Here is a 23,098-nt window from a genome sequence, read left to right as displayed (position 1 = left end):
TAAATGTTCTATGGATAAAAACGCAAAAATTTGTTCGGAAAATGCAAAAAATTCTGTCGTTAATTTTGAGCGAAAAAGAAACCATTTTTATAGATGAGAAGGTTTTTAAAATTCGGAAAAAGGTTGCAATCCGATACACCATATTGAATATACAGTTGCGTTCAAAAAAGATTGAAATCACGTGTAGCAGCGCACTCTCTTCCAACTTTGACAATCTTCCATTTCTCTCTCTGTTGATATTTTTTAATGATTTTGTCACACAATCTGGTTCAACTATCCAACAAATGAATTTAAAAGACTGAAATAACTGCAAAAAAAGTACACTCGCAAGTCTACGGGAATAGTAGAAAAGGAAAATAAAAGATTTATTCACAAAATACGCTATATCTTTGACAATTAGGGGAGATGAGGGCATAACGAGCACCCAGAGCATAATGAGCACTCCTTTTTTCTACATAAGTACGTATTTTCTTAAACAAATTTTCATAAGGACTTGTTTCGTACTACCCATAGTATTAATTTTTTACCAAAAAAGAAATATCCTTTTCATCTTTACAGAAATATTTAATAATAACCAGCTAGGTTCTCATATGACGAAAATATTATAATTTTTGAGCACCACCAAATAAGCTTTTATGACCTTTAAATCATCTTGATCTGAAATGTACGCTCTGCAACATGATGTACACATTGTTTCTCAATTTTCAACATCATGAAATTTTTGATTTTTCACTTTAATCAATTTTAAAACGCTTTTTTACTTTAATTTGTTCACTAGAGGCGAACAGAGCACTATCAATGAAGGCATGATGAGCATTTTCTGCCGGGGAATTTAGCAGCGAATTCAACTCGATGAAGTCAACTGAATAATAGAGCTACAGGTTGGCTTGTTTCGTCTGTCGATTTGGCTTATTGGTAAGGTGTCGGAGAGGTAATCAGTAGACTCGAGTTCGATTCCTGTTCGAGGGGATTTTTTTTTGCACATACCATTCGAGATTGATTTTTTTTTATTGTTACATTTTAAGGCTAATAGCATCAAAGCATCATCCGTCAAACAAAACACCAGAAACATAATGTATGAGCATGTGTTAATTCTTTGAATTCTACAAACAGACCTTGATTATTTTGTTATTGCTTTGTTTGATGATTCTACGCCTCACCGTTTAGTGCAATCATGTTCATGAATGATAAATGAAAAAAAAATCACTTCGACCAGGAATCGAACTCGAGCCTACTGATTACCTCTCCGACATCTTACCAATAGGACAAATCGACAGACGGTACAAGTCAAGCTGTAGCTCTATTACTCAGTTGACTTCATCGAGTCAAATTTGCTGCTAGAATCCCCTGCAGAAAACGCTCATTATGCCTTCATTAATGGTGCTCATACTGCCTCGGGGGGTTTTTCATTATGCCTCTACAGTGACTGGTTTTCAGCTTTCGGCAAAAAATTTTAAAATTTTAAATTTTAACGTTTTTATCACCTTTTTCAAGTTTCATCCAATTAGGCAATAGACTATTTGAGTGTCTGAACACGAAACAATGATGTAATTCACATATTACAGCTGTTCTCTATGGTTAAAAAAGCGTTTTCCTTAAGGTGGCCATTATGCCCCCATCTCCCCTACTATTAAGAAAATCTTGAATTTCGCCCAAAAGATGTAAAAATGTTTAATCTAATGATTGGCCAAGTTTCATCAAAATCGATTAAAAATGCGATTAAAAATGGTGCCCAACAGGCGATTTCATTTTTTTTTTTTCGGACGAATTATTGTATGGAAAATATCGTATCATCAACATTTTTACATCTTTTAACCGAATTTCAAGTTTTTGTTTTCAATAGAAATTGTCAAATATACAGCGAATTTTGTGAATCAATCAAATCAATCAAATTTCCCTTTTTATCAGGAATAGGTGTATCTTTTTGTCGTTGTCGTTGTCGTTGTTCAGTCTCCAAATTTTGTAAAGTGTTAGTTCATCTAGATTTTGGGAAATTTTATGAAAAAAAAATCAACCGGAGAGAGAAACGGCTGGTTGTAAAAGTTGGCGTTTTCATTTTTTTTAACGCAACTGTACTTTTACATTTGGATTATATTTTCATTAGAATAGCCTAAATCAGCAGACTTTTGAAAATCGATCCAAGACTTTCCGAGATCCAAGACTTTCGATCCAAGATCCGAGACACAAGGTCCCATGCGAAATCGCAAGATCGAAGTAAGGGAAGAAAGGAATCGAGCCTTAAATTTATATGAAATATGAAGACAGTTTGTTCGAGAAGAACATGAAGACCAGTTTTTCAAAAAACTTTGATTTTTATCTGCCGATTTCTTTCTAATATGATCTTTCTCAAAGCTTACATTTTGACATTGAAAAAAAAACAAGTTATCAAGCTTGAAAGGTGGGCATCTTAGAGCAAGTTCACTGGTGTTGGGAAAAAGTGGTAGAAATTTCGACAATTACGGCACATTTTGAAAATTTTGCCATGCAAAAACATTTTCAAGATCTGTGGCCTTCTAGTTTTTTTTACAACACGTGTTGTATTTTCGCATTCTGTGATGCAAAAATAGCAATATTTCTATCACATACGACTGAAATAGAAACAGTGTTGTAAAAAAATACAACGCCCCAAGATCTTCAAAACATTTTTGCATGGTAAAATTTTCAAAATGTCAAAATTTCTACCACTTTTTCCCAACGCCAGTGAACTTGCTCTTAAGGGTAAATTAACGAAAAGTAAGACACACTTTTTGTTTTTTTTGCCTCATTTTGGAAGATTACTAGTAGGATAAGAGCTCCAATTAAAATTTGATGCTCTTTTTTTCTAGCCAATAAATCCAATTTACAAATCAACGAATCAGTGCAAACTTCCAACGAGTTGACAGCTCGTGAACTCGATTGACAGCAAACATCTAGGTTGACAAACAAATGTCAGAGCTTCAATAGCAACCTGCTGCGAGCCTATACCGCATTCATTCGGCAGCAGCGTTTTTTTTCTTCTTCTATTGAATAGTTCGGAATCTATTCTACATATGGCGAACTTCCGCTCTCACTGTGCCGAATGGCTTCCCGGTTCACGTTTGTCGTAGCTGCGCGCTAGAATAAAAACAAACGGAACTCCCGATTTGAACAAAAAAAGATTTGTTTTTCCTGTTGGACCATTGTGTGTGCGCTCTCCGGCTTCGATTCAACAATAATATCGGTACAATTCCGACCCCGGCATGAGTTTGGCATGAATCGAAACCCGCAGGCCCGAGCTCAAAATAATTAGATTACATCTGCCTCCGCTTTGCTGCTGCCGGTTTGGACAAATCCAACAAATCGCATTGTTGACAAGTAGGTTTTGCGCGGGGAAATGAGGAACCCCCCAAACTTTCGTCGCCACCATGAATGGAAAAGTATGATGAGAGCACAAACAAAATCCACAACAACCCAACTCAGTCATCTCGGTCTCGGTTTGCAACGTCACCGGATTTCAGCATGTTGTGTTTACAAAATGCTGTGTAAAGATCGCACGCCCCGGTTTCCCGATCGTTTCCCACCGACCGAGAATGATGTGCCTTATGGGAACTGATCGCAGCTGACGGTTGGCAGCGAGACGATCTCCCGGTTTTTTTTTTTCCTGTGGGGGGGGGCAAGAAACGGAGGCAAGTTTACGAAAGGATTTCCGTTTTTGTTTTTGCCGTTCGTTTTGTTTCCTTCTGTTCGACGCATCAGCAGCACAGTTCAGTCAAGAGAGTAGTGGATCTCCCTTCTGGATTAGTTGCACGCTGCTGACTTTAACGGTAGGGCCCTTTTCCTGATCCCCACCAGAATACGCGTGGAAACTTGTTTTTCCCACACCAAGCGCATTGCGTGGAAATGGCAGCTGACGAGAGGTTTCTGTCGTCGTCGTCATTGCCGTCATCGTCTAAGTCGATGCAAACATGGAATCGAGGAAGTGATGCACTTAAGGAAGCGCGAAAAGATATTTCTCAGCCCTCTCAGCCGGCCACTTTCGATTGCGGTCGAGGCTTTGAGTTAGAGTGTATCATTATTCATTAGTTAGGGCATATAAAGTGTCTCTTTCTAAGTCGGTTTTTTTTCTTCTCTATTCGGAAATTCACTTTACGATCACTGCATGCTTATGCCCATTGGGTAACTGTATGATAATCCATTTCACACAGGATTTGGCAGAATTTGTCTTCAAATATTCTTCACTCATTGTACACAAAGCCTACGAATGTCAGTCATATTATCATTTATTCAACCGGCTTTTAATAGCTTTTAACATGATTTTAATAGTTGTTAGAGAAAGTTCACTGGTGTTGGGAAGAAGTTTCAGAAATTTTGAAACTTTTAGCACATTTTGAAAATTTTTCCATGCAAAAACATTTTCAAGATCTGTGGTCTTCAAGCCTTTTTACAACACGTGTTGTTCTTTCGCATGATGTGATGCACAAATAGCAATATTTCTATCACAAACGACTGAAACAGAAACAGTGCTGTAAAAAATACAACGCCCAAGGATCTTGAAAACATTTTTGCATCGTAAAATTTTCACAATGTGCTAGAAGTGTCAAAATTTCTACCACTTTTTCCCAACACGAGTGAACTTGCTCTTATATTGCAAAAAATGAAAACAAGTAAATAAACACGTCCGGCAAGGCCTGCTGCGGTCCTAAATCATCAATAATATTTCAACAATTAACTGATCTGGACAATACGTGAAAAAAATTCTACATTCTATTGGCGATTTGCAGCTCGATACGATGCTCAGAGGGCACTGCGATCAAAATGATGGTGTTATGGATTCAACTGTCAAAATGCGTAGTAGTTTGAAAAAATAAATATTAAAGAAAATTTAAAAATCTCGGTGTTAAATGAGATTTTTTCTTGGATTCGATCGGTAAGCAAGGTAAGAAAGGTTAACTTACATCAGGTCCTATCGGCTTACGAGAAATTTTGGCGACAGAACACTAGCGCCAAAATAGATTTTACGGACTGAGATCCAAGCTCAAATTATGTAATCTCTTACACACACTTCTGCATCAAAATCAAAGCAGCTGGCGTTTACTTTTTTGTTTACATCCCAGTTCTCTTTGTTTACACCACAGCACAGTGGTCAAAGTTGCAAAAAAATGTGAATTTTTACAAAGTTGTTCAAATGTGTTGAACATATATGTAACTGGATTGAACATTATGAGCTTGCAAAATATATGCCAGCAGTTGTTTTAATTTTCGATATGTTTATTTGAAACATTTATTTTCCCAGTATAAAAAAACATTGATTCTGTACGAGACCCTCGTTTCAAAATTCGTTCAATCAAAACTTGGCTTCCCTGTATTACAAAGAGACATGGTTTATTCAAAACAATAAATCATCTATTACGTCTAGCTGGCTACCGAATCACTTATTTTTAAATCACCTAGGCGACCGGCATTGAAAACTCCATTGTTTGTACAACCGAATAATGCAGCTCCTTGGCGTATTTTTTCCCAGTCCTTTGTCGCATAGCTAGTATCCGAATCGATATTTCTCACTTGCATATCGGGACTGAATAATCTTAAAATGATGTCGTCAAGTTTTCTCGAGGCATAGCGTGGTAGCTTCATAACTGGGCAGGACAATCAGGTTGTTTGGCTTGCAAGCTCGGAAATTCTGTCTGCTGTACAGCTGTAATTCGATTTGTTTTAGATTTGAAACATAAATTTATACACTTTAAACTTATCAACTTACCGGAGGAATAGAAGACTCAATTTTTCTCGAATTCCAAAGCCAAAATTAATGATCCATCTGTCTAATTGGTTCTTCTTGAATTTTTCATTAGCCGTTCCATCGGATGCTAAGGTGAAATTGAATTCGTTGATAACACATTCCTGAATCTCCTTCTTCATCCTGATTTGGATTCAGAATCAAATTTTGTTCACTTTTAGTTTGTTAACTTACCGGTGTGGCGAATTTCCTTGAATTTTGGTGATGAATGATAGGGGAATCCTTTCGCCGGCGAACGATCGGGGTCAGGGTTGACTGGAAACGGCCAGTTGCAATAAAATGTTCCATCAACAGTGGGAAAGAATAACAATTCACCCATAGTGCAAATTGATTGGCGTGAACAATGTAAACAAAAATCTTGTTTGGGTAAAGTGACGTTTGTTTTCAATGTATTAGTGCAAAGCTTGGATCCCATCTCGTTGGATGGCAGCACCATATGCATTGTGTTGTTGTCTCCGAAGATTCGTTCGTGAAATAATATGCCCGATTATCTTGATAGTTGGGGATCTTTGCTTACATTCAAGTTTGTTTTTGTTGAATCCATTCCATTGTTCAATCTTCGTTAATTTTAGTATTTCGAAAAAAAAAAGTGTTGTGCAACAGCCTAGAAGTCAGTTTCCAGTTGCACATTTTTTAAGCAAGGCCGAATATTAACTAGAAAGAATTTTTCGTAAGATTTCCAATCATCTTTAACATCGATTTGTTCTAAAAAATAAACATGTTTCCAAAACGATTTTTTTAGATGTTTTGAAGAAGAAATTTTTGAACGTGAGAAAATTTTGGAATAATTCGACTTCCCTGAAGCAAACGGTTACCGAAAAATTGGAAAAGTTGATATCGATAAGAAATTTTAATAAAAAAAAATTGTTTTTTTTTTCATTGTGTGCTGTAAAATGAGCTCAAGATTTCTTTCTGTACTATCTACAGCTTTTTTCAAATGAATTTTTTTTAAGTAACTTGAACTTAAAATGTCGGAAGCCTACAGAAATATTTGATAGGCCGCCGCCCGTGGCGTAGAGGATAGCCTTCAAGTCTTCTAAGCCAGGGGGTATGAGATCGAATCCCGGTCACGGCATACATAGTACACTTTCGGTGGGTTGGTGGTTTTAGCATTTGGAAGATGCTAGCCATCATATCCTCGAAAGATGTACGCTTAGAGTTAAGAAACAAGGAATCTCTTCAAGGAAACATCATGTTTCATTGAGATTCCGTATGTGTTTGTGTTAGTTTAAAAAATACACTAAAATGATTTAAAATACAAGCTTAATAAGATGGAAAATTCCGTTCGGATGTGATGTCTGAGTTATACAGTATGTTTAGAAAAGTCGTAAATTTTATATCCAAAATTTGACATCGGTGTGCTTTCAAAATTCCTTTGAAAAGGCTTTCTTATTGAGGTGTCAATGAGCTTTAATACAACCAAAACTTGGCATAAATGTGCAATCCATGCATGAGTAGTGAGAGCAATATTGGGCACAATCACCGTTATTCGGGCAAAATGGTACCAAATTTAGCTACAAAGCATGACAGCAGAACTTGATAAATTACATAATTTTAGGTTTCATTGAAATCTCAATGATACCTTGTTATCACTTTTGTTTCTAATTGCTACAAAAATCTGGCATCGTTGTGCTTCAAAACTCATTCCAAAAGGACGAGATATAGTAAAGCTTTTATGAATCCAACTTTGGCATAAATCTTCCATGCATGAAAAACGAGAGCAAAATTTTGGCCTATTTGGCCAGAACAGAAGTTTAGCTAACAAAGCGTGATTGCAAATGCATAATTAAGGTTTGTTCTGGATTGTATAATGCCTCGTGAGATATTTCAAAGAATTTCCAAAATCGCATATGGAAAGTGTATTTTAAGTATGTTTATCTTCATTTTTTCAAATTCAATTTGTCAACTTTAAACCTCGTTTTGGTCCCAGTTTTGTTATTCTTTGAAAACCAAGGATTTTTGTTTAAGTTAAAAATATTAGTTAAATTATCCTTACCAGATACTTTTAGAAAAAATCGGGACATTTCATGTATAAAAAGCGGGACATCGCTGAAAAAAGCGGGACATTTTGGAAAATTTTAAAAACCAAATTTTTATGACCATTTCCATTCATATGCATATGTTCCTTCAGCTAAAATAGTGCATAGAAAGTAATAAAATATGGATAATTTGTTTTAAAAATTTCATTCTCAAGAAAACTAACATTTTTGTAAACTGCGAACACTTCAGTCCAAAATTTTGTAGTTCTAAGCAATTTAAATCCCAAATTTGAAGAAAGTTTTTATATTTTTCAACAGCCGTTTTTGATCATCTACCAAGATTATTTAATTTAACTCGTCCATTCATTCATTGTTTGAACTAAAACAATTTTTTCGCTCGATAGTCCTGTTTTATTTTAGCCGGAATTCCTTTTTCCTTAAGTTATATTTTTTTTAAAGGGATTCTGCTAGGATTCCGGAAAAAAATATTGAGCCATCATCATTTGGAAATAACATCGCGTGTTTAAAAAACGCTTAACTAAACCCAATTTTTATGGTGATGCAAAGATAAGCTTGCCCGAACTTATCCAAACTCGAACTTACTTTGACACAAAATTTAGCGAAAGTTCACTGCGGAAGGTTACCTTGAAGGTTAAATTGAACAAAAAAAATATAAAATAATAAAATATAAAATATATTTTGAAATCAGATGCACGGTTTTTTAAATTAATTTTTTTTTTTTTTTTTTGCCCAGATTCACCCGATCCGGATATGTCTGGAAAATAATTTGGCAATCTTAAATGCTAAACAAAACAAGTTATTTAATTTTTAAAAAATGCTGCTTATTTTTAGAAAAGGTAACAGAAAAAAACATTATATTTGAATGATTTTCTTTTTTAAACCATTGAATATACATGAGGCTAAATTAGGTTTTTCCAGTGTAAGACAGTGAAACTTCATAAAAGTGTTACCTATTTAATTTGTATAGCCTTATCGGTGAATGTCATGTTCTTTAAGTAAGAAAGTATTAGTTCTGAAAATCTTAAATTGATAAAAAAAAAGATTAGAAAACAATGACAGCTATTATATTTTTTTTATTGGGCGTCCAGAAACGGGTTCTTGAGCAAATTTATTCTAAATAATCATGAACAGTGTTTCGGAAGCCTAAAATAAGATTTAAAATGAGCTGTTATGTTTTGATGTAAAAATATATTTTCATCTGTATTCATTTGAATTTTATTGAATAATTCCGCGGTTTTGACCAAATTTGCTCTGATATTGCCTGGATTTTTTTTTTGAAAATTTTGAAATCAGATGTACGGTTTTTTAAATTAATTTTTTTTTTTGCCCAGATTCACCCGATCCGGATATGTCTGGAAAATAATTTGGCAATCTTAAATGCTAAACAAAACAAGTTATTTAATTTTTAAAAAATGCTGCTTATTTTTAGAAAAGGTAACAGAAAAAAACATTATATTTGAATGATTTTCTTTTTTAAACCATTGAATATAAATGAGGCTAAATTAGGTTTTTCCAGTGTAAGACAGTGAAACTTCATAAAAGTGTTACCTATTTAATTTGTATAGCCTTATCGGTGAATGTCATGTTCTTTAAGTAAGAAAGTATCTAGTTCTGAAAATCTTAAATTGATAAAAAAAAAGATTAGAAAACAATGACAGGAGTAGAAAATGATCGAGGAGAGATTTTATAAGAAGCGTTTTCATCAAGCACGGATCAACTATTTTGAAGGGAAGAATCGGAGAAGGTTGAGTAGGTATACCACAAAAGTTTTCTCAGGAAAAAGCGGGACAGAGAAAAGCGGGACGGCGGGACATTTTACAAAAATGCGGAGCATGTCCCGCTTTTGCGGGACGGATGGTAACCCTAAGTTGAATGGATTCTAGTGTTATTCAAACTAAAAGTAATGATTAAAATAAATAATACCTTAATGAGGCCTAGTTTTGATTCTACTCTTAAATGTAAAGTCAATCATTACCCACACTATGCTGGTATTGATTAAATTATATGTTTGTTTTCAGTTCGATCAGAATTGGGATTCTCTCATAAACTTTTTAAAAGCAGAAATTGAATACTAAATCATGCTATCATTTTGATCCCAGTTTTGTGCTTTATTGTAATGATAGAAACTTTAATGATGCCTTGTTTTGCTATCTTGGAAAAACAAAACCAAATAGTGCTTTCATTTTGATCTTAATGCCTTATTGAGGTATTGATTTGGCATCCTGTTTCGACATATTGATGTTTCAATGAAACCTTAATTTGCCATCCAGAAATATACGGTATTAGATTATGCTATCATTTTGGCATTGATTGCTCATTTCGGTTGGGGAGAGTGGGGTATCGTGGGCCATGGGGAAACGTGGGCCACTTTTAATATCTCAGATGTATGTTGAGATAAAAATCTCAAACCAACTGTCATCGTCGTCGCTTTGCGTGAGCATATATTTCTATATATTGTTGACTGATATACGCATCATATGCTTCTTTTATTTATCAAGCTAAAAAAAGTTAGAAAAAATTACTTACATAATTGAAAAACATCCCCTAATTTCATCGATGGGGAACCTAAAGTGCATAACAAAAATATGCTCATACGCTTATGATTTTAGTTTTGTCATGATCTTCCACGTGGAAAAGAAATTTTTGATGAAACATCAATATGTCACACAAACGCAACCAATTTGCAAATCATAGCTTGTGGGGAATCGTGGTCCACACATCTTGAACCACCTATATTTTTATGTTTTTATACACATCCAGAACTTAAAATACGTTTTTCCTATCTTGAAAGTTTTCTTATGCCAAATGAAGAGTTATGAAAAATATTTTGTTCATCCTATATAAGAAATTTTGTCAAAACGTTCGCGAGCCAGGTTTTGGAATCTTTTCGATCATACAAAGCTCGTTTTTTTATTTCATCATCTGAAATTCCTTCAAAATAACGAAATGAATTAGGAAATCACAATTTTGGGTCAACTCATAAACTTTGCATGTTATTTGGTCAATTTGGATTTGGTGGCCCACGATTCCCCACCATTTTTCAAAATCCAAAAAATATTGCTTTTTTTCAAACAGTCAAAATTTGGGGAAAATAACTTATTAATTTTTTTTTTAAATACCTTATGATACCTTGAAAATGTGGAAAACCATACCATTTTTTATTTTCATTTTATCTTTTATAATAAAGAAGTTATGGAACAACGAAAAAAAGTGGCCCATGATTCCCCACTCAGACATCAAAGTCTACTCGGGCAAGAACATCCAAAGAATCCATTCCATCAGACTACTTTCTTCTTGAATCGAGTCCTTATAACAAATCGAATTTTATCAGAAAAACCGTTAACATTATACTTCTTTTTTTTTTAATCATTCAAACTAGTAAATTAAAGATTTTCTCAACGAATGAGGCCGTTTTGTCCGTACGAAAGCAAATAGTTTCTTCAGAAATCACAATTTCGAAAACCATTTCTATTCAGTGCCGTGTTAAAAAAACAGCTATCATCACCCTTTTGTTAGTTCCATAAGTGAAAATCAGTTGGCGCTCCATATCAATAAGTTTTGCTGCAAATCGCCATTCAGGTGCACAACTAAGTCAATAGATGGTTCCAACAGTAAGTGTTGGTCGATTTTGACATATCCAAAACCACTTCAACGAAGTTGTGACATGTAGAAAAAAAAACTCTCTTTGGTTGATTTTAATTTAAGTTTAACAATTTTTACCTTTGATTCAAACATAATATTTAAGGTCATTGAATGCAATTAATCCTAATAGTTAGTAAGTGTCATCTCTACGGGACCGGAATACACCAAACAAGTAGACGCAATTCTCGTCGTCAAATCTACCATTACCTTATACGTTTCCTGTAGGCACATCAACAACAAAAACATAAGAGAACGGATCCGCCTCGCAGGAACAGTCTCAAAAAAAAAAAGAGCGGAAAGAAGTACCGAAAAAATTGATGAATGAATTACATGCCCGCGCGCGGCTTCTAAGACGTATAAGGTCGCGCGCGTAACGATCTAGTGAGGAAGCCGCACATCCGTGGGTGCGATCCAACACATGGCCGGCAGCGTTTTCCTCCACAAGATTGCTGCCACTTGATCTTGGAGCTGCTGGGTTGGAAGTATGTAGTTTGGCGGCTACTTTTCCGCTCTCAGAAATTTTCCCTACGGTTTCTTCTTATTAACAGAAAATCGGCCGCCGCCATCCACTTCCCAGTTGCGCGGCGCGGTACAAATTTGGAGCATTTGCCCGCCGCCACCGCCAGCAATCTTCAATGGGGGCCCAGCTCTTTCCTTTGGCAGTGGATGGCGTGTGGGGAAAATTTGTTTCTCACATTATTAGCTCTTTGACCGCATCTGACGGCGCGATACATTAGCTCCCGAAATTTGAGAAACGAGATAGAAAAGGGGGGAAGCAGCTGGGTGGTGTTTTTCTTCCCGATCTTGGGAAAACTTTTGGTTGCTTTCCCCCAATCGGAATAAATAGATTTATCTTGGACCGGTAGCCGCGCCGAGTAGTTGGTTTGATTGGACATTCGACCGGATGAGCTGCTCACTGGATAATGATGGGAAAACATGCCCCAAAGATGATGATGATGATGATGATGCTGTTGCTGTTTCTGAAAATGACGCACGGGAAGTGCTAATTGAAGTAATCTTAGCCAGAGTCGCGCGCGACCAATGACTGACTACAATAAGAACAGACAGACGGATACAAACACAAATACACACATGAATTGCATCCGGGAACCACTTCCGACAGACGGATGGACGCCGGGATGATTTTATCGCATTTTAATTGACACATGAAGCTACTGGCGGTGGTAATTTGTAAACTCAAACTTTATACAGTTGGTATCGACTTATATTGGATTTTTGTCTCGAATAACTTAAATTTACTACTTCCTACAAGCTATTTTATCGCTTGAAGTCCAAGAAAGTATTTTTTGTGTTCGAGGAAGAATGACCTTAACGGGTTAAACTCCTATCAAAAAGAAAAAAAAAAAAGTATTTTTTGTAATTCCAATTAACTGTCCAGAAGTCTATTATTAACCATGTAGGTAACTACAGATTCCGTAAAAACAATTTTGGTTTTGAAATGCTTCCTAAAATGAGTTCAACACCCCCTACTTTTCGCTACAACGTAAAATAACCATGTACCTCGATCTTCGGCAAATAACCTCACAACAATAACCCATTGAGACTTCCTTCCTCCCGCTCGCGAAACGGACCGGAACCCTCGGTCGGAATCCAGACACTGTGTGGGGGTGGCCCAACACAGCGGAAACTTTCTCACCATCATCATCATGAGCATCGAGGTTCTACTTCTACCATAGTACCTACATATTGTTCGCTATAATCTATTTCTTCATTATCTCGGTCCTCCGGATCGGTTCTGGCGCTCGGTATTTTTTTTTCTTCCGCCAATAACAGTACTTGTCCTGGTTTCGTTCGTTCAGTTTCTTTTCTTTTTGCCTTGGTTTGGGGCCAGCCGTTGTTTATTTTTCCATCATCAGGTGCAGATTAGTTATTATAGGTTGCCGGGAAATGTACCGGTGTGGAGGCGGATGGAATTATTAAAAATTCACAACGCTTTGCTGCGCCCCGCCGACCGGTGCCGGCGATCGCTTTTTGCCTCTGCCCGTGATATGGCGGGTGGGTATCGGGTTTCTGCTTCAGAGTTTTTTATTTATTTTTTGGTCTGCACCGATTGTTTTCTTGGAGAAATTTTTCCACGCTGTTGATGTTGGTTTGGAGTTTCTAAAATTGATTTTGAAAAACTAATGAAATTTTTAAGCGTTTCTCCTTCCATTTCACTCATTGTTTTTAGGGCATATTGCCTAGAAAAGATTGTAGTTTTCATCTACAAATTTTTCAGTTATTTTTTTTTTTAAACACAATATTACTAGTTGATTCCTTAGACATTTAATGCTCTCGTTAAATATAACGAAAATGATCGAATTGGGGGTTTCGTAGCATTAGTTAAAATTTATAACCATTCTCGAATAGCACTTTTGAAATATACTTGGGTCAAACTTACGATTGCCGTGAAGTAAAAGAACAAAAATTAGAGCAAGTTCACTGGTGTTGGGAAAAAGTGGTAGAAATTTCGGCACTTGTAGCACATTTTGAGAATTTTACCATGAAAAAATCTTTCCAAGATCTTTGGGCGTTGTATTTTTTTGCAGCGCTGTTTCTATTTTAACCGTATGTGATAGAAATTGAGCTATTTTTGCATCACAGCATGCGAAAATAGAACACGTGTTGTAAAAAAATGAAGGCCGAACTGAATTGAGGATCTTGAAAATGTTTTTGCATGATAAAGTTTTCAATACCTTTGTGCCGCAAGTGTCAAAATTTCTACCACTTTTTCCCAACACCAGTGAATTTGCCCTTAGAAATTCAACATTTCAGCAATAAATCAATCAAAGCAAACAAGCAGAAATAGGTGAATATAAAGTACAAAAGTAGCATTTCAACAGATTCTCATCCTTTTTCCATTTTTCAACAAGCTATTAAAATACGGAAGCATCTTGTTCATTTACAAAGCCACATAAGTGACATGTACTCAAATCTTGATGAAATTGAAGCAGGATTGGAAGAGTTAGATTTCGGAAAATCATCTGGTCCGATGGAATACCAAACATGTTGCTGATGGTTTGTTTCAACGAGATTAAGTGTCCTCTCCTTTTGCTATTTAATGCGTCGCTGAGTACTGGATCATTCCCATTGATTTGGAAAGCGAGTCACTCCTCTTTAGAAAGGCTTCAAACTGTTAGCCGAAACTTTTTGAAAAGTTGACATATCAACGGTTTTATGCAGTCTTGGAAAATAAAATTTCATCGTGTCAAAATGGATTTTTTAAGCGGACATCGGTGGTAACAAATCTTTTCGAGTTCACTACCCGTGTACTGGATTGGATGGTAAAAGGATTTCAAGTAGACTGCGTTTATACGGACATGTCGAAAGATCTAGCATGAATTAAAGAAATTCTGCAGGCATTATCGAATGTTGGTATAGGAAGAAATATCCTTCATTGGTTAAAATCCTGTTTAGAGGGTAGGCTTCAATATGCTTCCGTAAATTCGGCTATGTCTGCATCCTATAAAGCGTCCTCTGGAGTGCCTTAAGGTAGCTACTTGGATCCACTTTTCTTTACTATGTTAATGAACAACTTACCTGACTTTCTAAACGATTCATGCGTTTTGATCTGCGCCGATGACGAGAAGTTATTTTTACCCTTAAAACATTTGGAAGATTGTAAGAAACTTCAAAACTATTTGGACGCGTTTTCTGCTTTTGTGAACGGATGCAAGCTTAAAGTAAACATCTTCAAATTCTCAACGATATCGTTTTCCAGAAGCAGTACTGCTCGACTGGGATAACATTCAAAGAGTTAGCAGCGTATTGGACTTTGGTGTCACTTTGAATTTTGGATTAAGTTTCAGAGTCCAAAACAATAACTTGGTATCGGATAGACTTGCAGTTTTCGGTGTAGTGCGGCGCTTTGCTGGGGAATTGAAAGAATCCCTACATCATCAATAGCCTGTATGTCAGTAAGATGTGGATTCGATTTCCCGGGCAAAGTCTGGAGGCCAATGTACAACGTCCATGTAAGTCGACTGGAAGAAGTTCAGAAACGCTTTGTGAGATTCGCTGTCAGGAATCAAGGCTGGGGGCCCGGGGCAATTTTTCTAGGGGTGTCCCTAGATTTTTTATTTGAATAATTGAAAAATCTGTAACTGTTTGTATACTTGAAATTATAATTAATTTATTATTTCTGCTTAACATTCTTTCCCGATGAATGTTAAAAGAGAGAATTTAATTTCATTAATAACAGATATATCAAGTCGAAAATAAAGAGAATGAGTAGAATTGATTATTTATTCATTATTCATGGACGGACACATTGAAATAGCCTAAATGAAGTTAAACATTTCAACTACATCTAGAGATTAAAACAGTAGCATTAGTTAAAAAATAAATTAAACTAGATTATAAATTAGCATTTTATGAGGAATGCAATTGCAACTTCAAAGATCTCATGGCAAAAATAAAACTGGCGATCGCATATGCAAACTCGAAAGATGAATCCTGACTAAATATTCGCTCTCACAATAAAGTAAATATCAGTTAAAAAGGCAAAGTCAAAACTGAAAATCAAAATTCTTCAAAATATTTGCGACCCGCACCAATACAATCAAGTTCTAATTCCCGATTTTTTTGTAGAATAAACATTTTAAAAGGCAAGTGACTTCAGCATTTTAAAATCAAAATTTGAATGAGAAAATCTCCGTTAAAATCCCAAAACTAGTTTAAATTTTGTTATGATTATAATTCGAAATCATGAAAATTGATATTAGATTTCTCATTCCAAACCCACTATAAGAGAGCTTTTTTTATGTTTTGTCTGGGATTTTAACGTATAGGAGAGCAGAATCACAATTTGGAAGTGTTATTAAAATTTTCAAATTATACAAAAAAAATTAAAAATTTAAAAAATTAATAGAACAATGAGAAATTAAAAAAAAAAGACACACACCGTCTTAGCCGATTTAGGCTTACAGACTGAATAAATGACATGGACAACTTAAGATAAACATTTAATACCCAGTACCGAGATGGGAATCGAACCCATGCCATCATTGGACCAGCGATTACCGTCTCACCACGCTAACCACTCGACCACCGAGACGAAACTTGCTTTTTATCCTCTAAATCAACAGAATTCCAAAATTAGAATTGGACAAAAACAAGCTGAAGGTAAACCTGGATTCAATAATTATGAGTTTAAAATAAAAATCCAGGGTCAGCATTCTGTTCAGCCATCCAGTCCAGATGAAAATTCAATATAAGTCTATGCTTTAAATAACATAAATTAAAACTCAGATTTGAAAGTGAAATGATAATGTTAAGGAAGAGCTATTTTGTAAATTGTTTATAAAAATCGGCTTAAAGTTTAGGAGAATAATGAGTATTGTAATATTCAAAACGAACAATTCATTGTGTCTCTAAGAAAACTAGCAGAACCATACTTAAAAACTCGTAAATGTATTTGTTATTTAATATCAGATTTTAAAACTCTCTAGATTAAGGTTGCCAAAATTTTTTCAGCACGTATCCGGGCCGGCCAAATCCGAGCAATTTTATATAAAAACCTGACAAAACCCAGACAATTGATTTCAAAATTGATGACCAACAACCGGGCAAAATTGATGACCAACAACCGGGCAAAATCGGGGTAAATTTGATCAAAACCAAAAAATCAAGAAAAAAAATTGAAAACAATTTTTAGTCGTCAAAATTTATTGACTGATTTTAAATCGTATTTAAGGTTTCTAAAAATATTTTATGATTATTTTTATAAAACTTGCTTAAAAAATTTCGTTTTGGAGGCATAAATAAAAAAAAATTACAATACGATTTGTTTTTTTTTCTGTTAGATTTGCCAAAAAAGGTGAATCAATCCGGGCAAAAACCGGGCATTTTTCAATGAAATCCGGGCAACCGGGCCGGACCAGACTGTTCCCAAATTTTGTATAAAATATCCTGGCAAACCCGAATAAAACCTGGTAATCTGGCAACTTTACTCTAGATCAAACTTCGCATTCTTGATTTTTAAAAAGAATTCAGATGATTGATGAAATTATTAAAATGCTATTTAAAATAAAATTACTATGTTACGACATTGATACATTGCAAATTCAAAACCTTTCGTTAATTTTTCTTAACATGTATGTAGATCAAAAGAAAAAGAAGTAATCGATTATGATTTGTAACTATTTATTGTTTTGTCGAAAGTTTTAAGGTATGAAACGTTGCTTTACCTTTTTATCTAAAGTGTATAAAATTGTTATCTCCAAAGTATATTTTAACATTTTAAGTTTTGAAACTTTTGAAAATTTGTTTATGCTTCTGAAGCAAGTTATGTAGTCCTTTGAGAAATTCCCGTCCAAGTTTCAGATTTAATAAAGTGTGAAATGCAAATATAATTTGCTGGTTTTGAGAGCTATTTAGAGCAAAACTTTCATTTTTTTTCTCGGTGGGCCCGGGGCAATTGCCCCACTCCCCCTTAATCCGGCCTTGCCAGAGAGACTTGTCGGATTTCGAACACAACACCTTTTGGATCTGAATTTATTAGAAGAATTTATTACAGAGCATCTTCTGTTTTGTTTACGAGATGGAAATTGATGGTATTTTAAGCTAAGCTGCCTAGTAATGTAATGTTTACATGTGGAAATGTTTGTCGATTTTAAATAGCACCATAGCGCCATCTATGATGTACATCACCCTTTTTTCAAATCAAGGCTATTTTTGATTACTTTTTCTATTTCCTGAAGCCTGAAGCAAAATTATTCAATATTCCTCATCCTCATTGCCGCATAGCAAACATGAAATCGTATCGGAAATGATAACTTAAGTCGTTTACAATGGTGTTGTGAATCGCAATTCCAACTGCATAGTGAAAATATCGTATAAAATGTCGTCTGAAGTCAGTTAAATCGGATATGATAGAAAGTCCGTCATGACTATAAATTTTCAAATGATTATGCTCCCGCGCGGGCTTCAAGTGAGAAAATCATCGTCATGTTCTCCCTGGAACCAGCAGTGCATCCAGATGGTAAATATCAGATGAAAATTGAGTAAATAATATTGACCAATCAGTGTACTGGAAAATACTGTCGCTGGCAACGATTTGAAGGCTATGAGAGCAAAATCTTGCGCTCTCTTTCATTCTTCCGATAGATACGAATAAGGTGTCGGATAAGGCCAATTGGTGTAGTTTTGGTCGTTTTAGAAAGAAATAGAATTTATCTATCTTTATTGCCTCCACTTTAGTACGTAAATGCTGTTTTTTCAACTTTCATACGATCATAATATAATGTATATGGAGCATATAATGTTTGCTGGGCGATTGTCCTCCCTCGGCAAAAAAAAACTTCATATTTGACTATGAAACACTGACCGATTTGAAGCTTCCACAGATCGTCAGCAACCTCAATTATCAGACATTAATATTGTCATTTTTTCTCCTTGGTTATCTCCGGAAAATACAGGAGAGACCTGTCAACGAAAAGTTTCTGGTTGGAAATCTGTCAGGTGCCCGCTAAAGTGTTCGTTTTGCAGTCCATTAAGATTGTTTTAAGAACTCCCCCCACTAGCAGTCCAAATATTTTGCGCATGACTTGACCACCGTATTTTGTTTATTTTACCGGAGGGCACCATTTCTACCTTGTAAAAATGAAGTCAGGCCTGTTTATTAGTCAGCTAGAAGAAGCAGTCAGAAAAATTTATCTTTTTTATCACTTTCTCTATTGAAATTTTCGGATTGCGCTTGATAAAACCTATCACATTTCTTACCTTCATGGAAACGATTATCTTCACTTTAATTCAAATTTTAGCTCACTGTTAGATTCTCTTGGACGCTTTACCATACGAACTTTGGTCGAACAGTTGAATTCCAGCTGTGTTTGGGTCTCCAGTTGGGATTTTTCTCGATCCTGCCAAAAAATAATTGTCAACTAGTTTCTGTATTGGAAGCTCTCTTAAAAACCACTTACAGATAGTAACCAAATTTGTACACGTACACATTACATTACTGAATACTTAATGTAGCTGATTGGTGTATTCTGGGGTTTGATTCTGACTGAATCCCGCAAAAAAAAACAATCTGATGTCTTTCCGCGATGTGACACGTATGCCCATGCAGTTATCCCCTCACAACAGTACATTGTTCAAAGCAGAATCGAGCGTGACTCTTAATTCAATAATCTCGACTGGCCAGATTTTTGCCGCCCACACCACAACTCCGGTGAACGTTTTGTGATTCTCATTTGCATGGCGGGAGAAAAGAAGAACAGCGAAACATACTCACTAAGGCCTTTTGGGAAATGGGCCACGCAACCAGCTATTTTCCATTTGCCCGTCCGTACCATCATCATATCCGCAAAGTCTGGCAGAACCGGAAGCATTTTCCCACCGACCCCCTTTCCGGTTGCCGTTGCGGAGACTCACAAGACTAGTTGGGGAAACGGAAGATCACAAATGTTTATGATGATGCTGTTGTGAGACGGCTGTTGGTGTAACCGAATCAAATCATACACAGCCGAGACCAGTCAGTTGGTTTGGTCAATGGATTTAAGAGAAGATTCATGGATACAAGATCGCCTCGCCGCCGGCCCGGGTGGATCTTTCTTTCGTCTCGATTCGGTTCATGATTCTCTCTGGTAGCATCACGCACGAACAAGTGTGTAAGCTAATAAAATTAAGCAATTAGGGAAACAGGAAATCTAATTTGAATGCTGCGTAGTGCGTTGAGCATTGAACTCCCGTGTAAACAAATCTGGTAGAAGTGAACGATCACATAATAAGAGGTGATCGGGATCGGGATTTTCCGTTCCTTCTCCGGTTACAGAAGACGCGGGCAGACCTTTCTGGTCTTATTAAACGCTCGGAAGCGCGACGGAATGTAGAACACAAATCGGAATCATAACTAAATGATCTGGGCAATGGACCGAATCAAGGGACGCTTACGACTACCTATATGTAAGTAGTTGCATCCGATTTTATCTTCCGCCTGCCGCCAGTAGTCTGGAGATGCAGACTCTATCTGTGTACTCTTAAACGGATGATCACCTTAAATGGTTGTCCGCCGTCGGTAGTGCACTGTGCCTTTGATTTATGAAGCAAAGAGTATTTTAATAGATTTCCGTCTGCTTTAACGCGGTGTGGCGACATTCATAGGTTGGGTTGGACATGAATGGCATCCATAGAGGAAGAACAAGACGGAAAAAACAACATTCGAAATTCGTTCTACCGGAATTGCCCTTCTAACTAAGGCATGAATGGGCTTCCCGTGATTAAGAAATTACATTATAAGTTCTAACTATATTTCCCGAAGACGCTCCACGACGACGCTAGCTCTAGCTAGAACGATGACATAGGAATGCGATGCGCTTTACCGGCGCTTTCCGGTTGCTTTTTTCTGTTCCTGTGCTGTCCCTTCGTGTAGTTACAAAAGGAAGCCTACTGCGCTACCCGAATCGAACATGATGCGGGACGTGCGCTTCCAGGAAGAGGAATTAAAATGGTCGTATAAATTGGAAAATAAATACATTTTCAGTCAGCCGGAATTCACGGGCAAACCGCGGGAGGGTTTCCTTATTAACTACTGAATTACTCAACCGGTCTCCCGGCGGCCTAACAATTGTCCTGGAGCGGATTTTCTTTTTTAATTCTCCCTACTTAGACTCTCATTAATTTCCTTCCGAGTTGCTGAGATCATTCACATACTGGTGCCGGAAGACTGTTGCCGGTTTTTTTTTCTTTGTAACAGCTCATTTGTTCATTTTTTTTTTCGTCGCTTCTTTCGGTGGGATAAATTGAGAACATGAGTACGATTTTATTTACGGTTTGTATCTCAATTTGTCGTTTAGCTTGTACTGAACTTGCATACCGATTTCAAATGGACACTTGTAAACGTACACTAAAATGCGTGCTTTCAATGTTCCATATTGGATGAATAAAGGTTTTTAATAAAAATTGATAACCATTGCCTGCAGCCTATTTAAAAAAAACTGTACAGGAGCTTAGATTCAGGATTTTCTGGATGCTAGTATGAAATGATTTAGTTAAGATTCTTACTCTGAAAAAGATTCGTGAAAAATTAAATATCTCAAACAAAATTCTACAATTGACATTGTTTTATAACACACACTCACTCAAAAAACCAAATTGTCAACCATCATTGCCGATAAACAAATTACGAAACCAGAAAAACCGCCTGCTGCTTTACATTGTTTCTTTTATTTAGTTTTTTTTTATACCGGCTAACTGACTGACTGCCTGAGTTGTTGGTTACGTTCTGCATTTTCCATGTTCCATCCGGCTGATCATTCGCATGAGTGCACCGAAAGTGGATCATCTCGATCCATTCGGAAGCTAAACGCCGGATATTCAACTGTTCTCGCCTTGCTTCGCGCCTCATCGCGACCGTTTGAGGTTATCTGTGTGCGATGTGGCTTTCCGTTTTACACATTTTTAAATTAACATCCGTTTCTCCAGGAAAAATACCGTCGATAATCATTGAGCACACACTAATGGACTTAAATACCGTTTGATTGGTTTATTCTAATTACTTTTTCCCACCTGAAACTCTACCGAGAAAAAAAAATCTAATAATCGATTATTCTGTTTCCCATTTCAGATTCCAACCAAAACGAGCAACAGTTCCACCATGCAGGTCGAAAGTGCATCCAAGTGGCGCGTACCACCGTTAGATCTTTCGGCGGTCAGTGTTCTCTCGAATGAACACGATCGAAGATGGAACAACTCGTCCGCCCACAATCTTCATCATCATCATCATCACAGTCATCATCATCTGAGCGGCAGCCACAACAACAACAATGGCTCCGGGCCGATCGATAGTCTGCACATTCCTCCACCACCTCCGCCCAAAAAAATCCAACACGGCGCCGATGGTCTGCCGATCGACCCACGTGACTGGACCCGAGCCAACGTGTGGACCTGGTTGATCAATTTGGCCCAGTCCGAGGGTTTGGACATCAGCCCGGAACTGGCCCAGAAATTCCCCATGAACGGAAAGGCCCTCTGCCTGATGAGCCTGGATATGTACCTCTCCCGGGTGCCCATCGGTGGCAAAATGCTGTACCGCGACTTCCGGGTGCGGTTAGCTCGGGCCATGAGCCTGTGAAATTACGACCGAAAACAATCTCCCTCCGTTAGATTCAGAAAATAATACCCTATTTAGGATAAATTCGTTACATACCTACATATGTTAAAACACAAAAAGTATAGCAGACTTATAACAATTCATTAAGTACTTTAAGGGCAAGTAGTTACCACTCCTAGCTAAACTTCCAAAGCAGACAATCATTTGCGAAAAAATGTTAGCCTCGATAATAAGAATTCTCATAGTTCAAAACCCCTCTTTTTATTTCGGTTAATGTGCAAATCTTTGAGCAATTGTGAAAAAAGTAACTTGTCGCTATTTAGAACATCGCCGTAGTATTTTATAAGGTTTTTTCCTCTCAATTATTATCCAGATGTTCTCTGTATTATGTTATGCTTCCGGAAATAAAAAAAATTGGTTGATGATTTTGTATTATGTACATAGTGTTCTAGATGTAAGATCTCACTAGTCAATAAAAGAGTTTGTAAAGAAGGGAATGTGTTATATTTTGTCGAACGAAAGAAACTAATTATTTTTCCCTCGAATAACTCTGTTGCTTTTTTCACCTTTTCTTCGATGTGCATCTGGTTTTTAGTCAAGTGCCTTACTGCTGATCTCGTTCACATCTTGTCGAAGCGAATATGATTAAAA

At 36.5% G+C, this 23,098-nt stretch overlaps 1 protein-coding gene across 2 annotated transcripts in view; it reads left to right on the top strand.

Moving 5' to 3' along the window:
* The window catches only part of LOC129750689 (uncharacterized), a 136,436-nt gene extending 113,500 nt beyond the window's left edge, over positions 1-22,936 (top strand). For both annotated transcript variants that reach the window (XM_055745694.1, XM_055745695.1), the window contains one exon: positions 21,962-22,936. In XM_055745694.1, coding sequence (XP_055601669.1) covers positions 21,962-22,468 — 507 coding nt within the window. In that variant the 3' untranslated portion in view covers positions 22,469-22,936. The remainder of the gene's footprint in view (positions 1-21,961) is intronic.
* Positions 22,937-23,098: the final 162 nt, after the last annotated feature.

This window comes from Uranotaenia lowii, chromosome 3, assembly GCF_029784155.1.
Source record: "Uranotaenia lowii strain MFRU-FL chromosome 3, ASM2978415v1, whole genome shotgun sequence".
NCBI classification, from domain to species: domain Eukaryota; kingdom Metazoa; phylum Arthropoda; class Insecta; order Diptera; family Culicidae; genus Uranotaenia; species Uranotaenia lowii.
Note: the sequence above shows the minus strand (reverse complement) of the source record. Positions and strands in the feature narration are given on the sequence as shown.